This window comes from Fulmarus glacialis, unplaced genomic scaffold (assembly GCF_000690835.1).
Source record: "Fulmarus glacialis isolate BGI_N327 unplaced genomic scaffold, ASM69083v1 scaffold35498, whole genome shotgun sequence".
NCBI classification, from domain to species: Eukaryota; Metazoa; Chordata; class Aves; order Procellariiformes; family Procellariidae; genus Fulmarus; species Fulmarus glacialis.
In genome coordinates, this window is record NW_009226910.1 from 3,364 (window position 1) to 4,475 (window position 1,112).

At 43.5% G+C, this 1,112-nt stretch overlaps 1 protein-coding gene across 1 annotated transcript in view; it reads right to left on the reverse strand.

Annotated features, from left to right (window-relative positions):
• Positions 1 to 208: 208 nt before the first annotated feature.
• LOC104080546 (putative protein FAM172B) overlaps positions 209 to 1,112 on the reverse strand; it is a gene marked incomplete at its 5' end in the record, with an annotated part of 3,716 nt that continues 2,812 nt past the window's right edge. The window contains 1 exon segment of the mRNA XM_009582964.1: positions 209 to 1,112. This exon segment is cut by the window's right edge and continues 13 nt beyond it. Coding sequence (XP_009581259.1) covers positions 209 to 1,112 — 904 coding nt within the window.

Consider the following 1,112-nt stretch of genomic DNA (forward strand, 5'->3'; position numbering starts at 1 on the left):
CTGAAGGGTTGTGGCTGAAAGCTTTCAACAATGCACTTCTTTCCTAATAGTTAATTTGTATTTGTGTGTTTCTCAAAAACAAACAAACTAGCTTCAAACTTAGAACTGTAAGTTGCTTGACAGTGAGAGGAAGGTCCTTAGATGACTGAAAGGCACAGGAGCAGTTATGAAAGGAAGAGACCACTATCAAGAACAAATCAGTATGCCTTTATTTATTACCTCTCTTCTTACTTGTGCTGCTTCTAGTTGCAATAGGTGAACGCCTAAAGGCTGTTGTGGTCTTAGCTTTCAGTGTGCTCTTCAGGTACTTAAAGATGGCATGTATGCAGCAGGAGGGTGCTAAACCATACTTTTCCGTTCCAGCAGAGACAATAGGACAATTCACTTTCACAAGAGAACCTACAGCTTTATCTAGAGGCTTTCTGTTTGACACCCATTCACGGCAGTATTTCTGTATCCATTCTTGTATTTGCGGATCGCTTCTAGTCTGGTGCTGTGTGTTGTGCATGGAGTCGATGAATGCCACAGAGTATACTTTATTTATTACCTCCCATTTTCTCTGCACCAGCAGATCAACAAACACCAAGCCACCATAGCCATGGGCAATGAAGGCCACGTTCTTGGCTGCGCTCTTTGAAATGAAATGATCCCATACATACATGGTATGTTCCTCAGGGCTGCTGCTGCCCCTCTTGGGGGCAGACTGCGTAGAAGTCAGTGATTCTTCCCCGGTAGAAAAGCTTAATCTCTCCTTTTCAGTCTTCAAATCAACAAAGTTGTCATTGGGATTCAGTACAATCACTCCCCCGTGGCTTTGAAGGGCCATTTTGATGAATGGTATTTGTGTTCCATGCTCCAGACCCTCACTGACGATTGTCCTTTGCCCCCACTGTCCGGCACGGAAAACTCCACGGTCTTGAAGAAGGACAATTAGGCTAGAGGAACTTGTTAGTGCATTCTCACTCATGAAAAAGAAACTTCTTGGTTCATCCGCTGTAGCATCAGTAGGAATATAAACTTTCTGCAGCATGCAGACTCTTTCCAGGAGCTCATAAACATACTGGGTAATCAAATGTCCCAAAACTTGATAGCGTTTATGATTCTGCTCATGG